This window comes from Engraulis encrasicolus, chromosome 1 (genome assembly GCF_034702125.1).
Source record: "Engraulis encrasicolus isolate BLACKSEA-1 chromosome 1, IST_EnEncr_1.0, whole genome shotgun sequence".
Lineage (NCBI taxonomy): Eukaryota > Metazoa > Chordata > Actinopteri > Clupeiformes > Engraulidae > Engraulis > Engraulis encrasicolus.
The window spans coordinates 56510693-56514076 of record NC_085857.1 but is presented as its reverse complement, the minus strand read 5'-3'; the positions used below and the strand labels follow the sequence as shown (position 1 = coordinate 56514076).

The following is a 3384-nucleotide window of genomic DNA, read 5'->3' as shown; positions in this document are numbered from 1 at the left end:
GTCAGATAATATGAACTGTTATAATGTTAATGTACTGATTTCAGTTAAATGCACAGAGTATTTCATTTTTAAAACAAGTTCCAGAATATTCAGTACCACATTCCATTCCACACACGACTGACAAAACTCTTAAATTTATATGGAGTTGACAAAGGTCAAATTGATGACCAGTTTCAGCAAGCTGGCCTAGTATCAGGGTGTGGTTGGTTTCCCAGAAGCATTTACACGTACAATTTGCATAATGGACCACATCTGTCGTTGTGTGCAGTTACATGCCAGGAATATTCCTGATTTCAAATGGTGGCAGTATTCGGTTTGCACACGAGTCGTGTAAACAAGTTCAAGTTATTTTATTTGTCACATACATATTATTGTAGTGAAATGATGATGGGGTCATCAGCTCTGCATCCAAAGAAGTAAAGTAAAAAAGAAATAAGAAATATTTTAAAAAGTCACTGTTCAGAAGTTGCACTGCCTGGGGGTAAAAATGTTTCCTCAGTCTCACTAGGGCTGGGTATCACAGCCATGTTCCTGTAACGATTCGATTTCGATTCTTAGGGCTTTGAATCGATAAATCACGATTCAATTCGATTCGATTCGATTCATTCTGAATCGATTCAATCCGTTCCCTTCTTGGTGCCAGGATTTCCCCCAAAAGATGCTGTTGCCTATTTTTATATAAAAATGTCAAAGGGCTGTGGCTTGACAATGTTAACAGATTGCTAATTTGTAATAAGTAGGCCTAGGCCTAATTGACTAATACCTACTGGGTATTTTCCATAGACCTAAATTAAACAAAAAGAACAAAAAGAAAAAGAACCAAAAAATCGATTTTGTGCCCTGTGAATCGATTTTGTGAATTTCGATTCGATTCGATCGATTATCGATTAACTCGATTATTTTACCCAGCCCTAAGTCTCACTGTACTTGCATGAATGGTTCTGAGTCGTCTGCAGGACTTTAGTAAGGTGAACATGTTAGAGTTGGGGAGTGAGGCTTCCTGCATTATTTTCTTAGTCCTGGCTCCCACCCTCTTAGTGTAAATACCCATGACTCCTGGTAGGTCGCCTTTGAGACCACCACTCTCTGTAGGTCCTTCTGTTCACGTCTTGTGCAGCTTCCAAACCAGGCCGTAAAACAGACCATATACACACTTTCCACCGCTGATGAATAAGGTGGTCAGGATGGGAGAGGGGGGACCTTGAACTTCCTCAGTAGGCGGAGAAAGTGCAGCCGCTGCCTGGATTTCCCTGTCAGGTGTAGAGTGTGCAGTGACCAGGATAAGTCCTCGCTCAGGTGTACACCCTTGTAATTGGAGACCTTTCATTCAGTCCGAATGTGGCCATGTTCCGGGATATTCCGGTTGCAGAACACTGTAAACATGAAACAAATATGTCAGAACTTGTTTTAGACTGATTAGTGATTAGGCTACTGACAATATTTGATTTGAATACTCCTTGCATGTGTACTTTCACACTTAGATAAAGCTTTATTTATCCAAAGCGACTTCCAGTTATGTTAACTACAGGGTATTGGTTACAGCCCCTGGAGCAGTATGAGGTGTCTTGCTCAAGGGCACTTCAGCCATGTAGGGAGATAGGGAATGGAAGGGTGGGATTCGAACCTGTAACCCTATTTGTATTGCAAATGTAATTTCTAAGATGCCTTTCAATCAAGTCAATAAATCAAAATGACTTATATAGCACATTATCATACAGAATTGTCGTTCAATGTGGTAAAGATCAGAGAAAGAGAAAAGAGAAGAAAAAGAAAATATATTGTGTTATAGGTAGTAGATATATTTTTTTAAAACAAGATGTTATAAAACATGTCATATTTCATGCATAAGATTCAAATTATATTGGGGGCCAGATAAAACGGCCTCAAGGGCCGTAAACGACCCTCGAGACATAGGTTCCCCACCCCTGCATGGCTGCCACACACATACCTCCACTTTCCAGACTAATCATTTCCACTTCTCGTTGTTACTGTATCAGAACCGATTACTGTAATCATAATAATAACAATAATAATAATACTTTCGTTTTATATAGCGCCTTTCAAAACACCCAAGGACGCTTCACAGAGTGTTGTGTTGGAAAGTGTGAGTGTGTGTGCGCGTCAGTGTGTGAGCGTGTGTGTGAATGCATGTAAGTGAAAGTGCTTGTGGAACTAGCAGCCATAAGCTAATCATGCACTATCCATTCATACTGAACTATGTATACTCATTCCCAGTTCACATCATATTACATTACGCTTAGCTGACGCTTTTATCTGAATTGACTTACAGTTATTTAGGTGCATGATATTGGTTACAGCCCCTAGAGCAGTGCAGGGCTGTATGTCTTGCTCAAGGGCATCTCATGCAGCACATCTGTGTATAGCTTCATACAACACACCCTGCACACACACACACACACACACACACACACACACACACACACACACACACACACACACACACACACACACACACAGATATGCATGCACATTCTCACACACACACACACACACACACACACACACACACACACACACACACACACACACACACACACACACACACACACACACACACACACACAGATGTGCGTGCACACACACACGCAAACACACACACACACACACACACACACACACACACACACACACACACACACACACACACACACACACACACACACACACACACACATACACATACCTACACGTACACATACACATGGGCCACACACACATGCACACACACACTACGCATGCACGCTCGCACACATGCTCAAATCTCATTGTTTTTCATTTTTCTACTGTTTTACAGGTCACAGAAGAAACTGATAAGACAACCAACACAACCAAGGATGAGCTGTAAACACATACACACACATGCACACACGTTGTCACACACGTACACCCGCACACACATCTGAAGGCATGCGCGCACACTCTCTCTCACACACACACACACACGCACGCACGCACGCACGCACACACGCAAACACACACGCACGCTCTCTCACACACGCACACACACACACATACCCTCACACACAGGTTCACACATGCTCTCTCACACACAGAAATGCTGTGATGTTTGTATTTTCACCTTCAACCAATAAAGTTTTACAACCAAACATCACTGACTGTCTCACTCTGCACTGTACTGTCTCACTCTAAATAGCACTCCCTGTCTCACTCTCTTGATTGCTGTCCTTGTCTCACTCTCTGTTTGTCTCATTCTCTCGTTGTCTCATTCTACATAGCACTACTCCTTTTGTACCTCTCTCTCTCTCTCTCTCTCTCTCTCTCTCTCTCTCTCTCTCTCTCCCCCTCTATCTCTCTCTCTCTCTCTCTCTCTAGCTCTCTCTCTAGCTCTCTCTCTAGCTCTCT

At 42.4% G+C, this 3384-nt stretch overlaps 1 protein-coding gene across 1 annotated transcript in view; it reads left to right on the top strand.

The window, feature by feature from the left end:
- The window catches only part of pdia2 (protein disulfide isomerase family A, member 2), an 18334-nt gene extending 15234 nt beyond the window's left edge, over positions 1-3100 (top strand). The window contains exon 12 of the mRNA XM_063206888.1: positions 2816-3100. Within this exon, the coding sequence (XP_063062958.1) occupies positions 2816-2866 (51 nt within the window). The 3' untranslated portion in view covers positions 2867-3100. The remainder of the gene's footprint in view (positions 1-2815) is intronic.
- Positions 3101-3384: the final 284 nt, after the last annotated feature.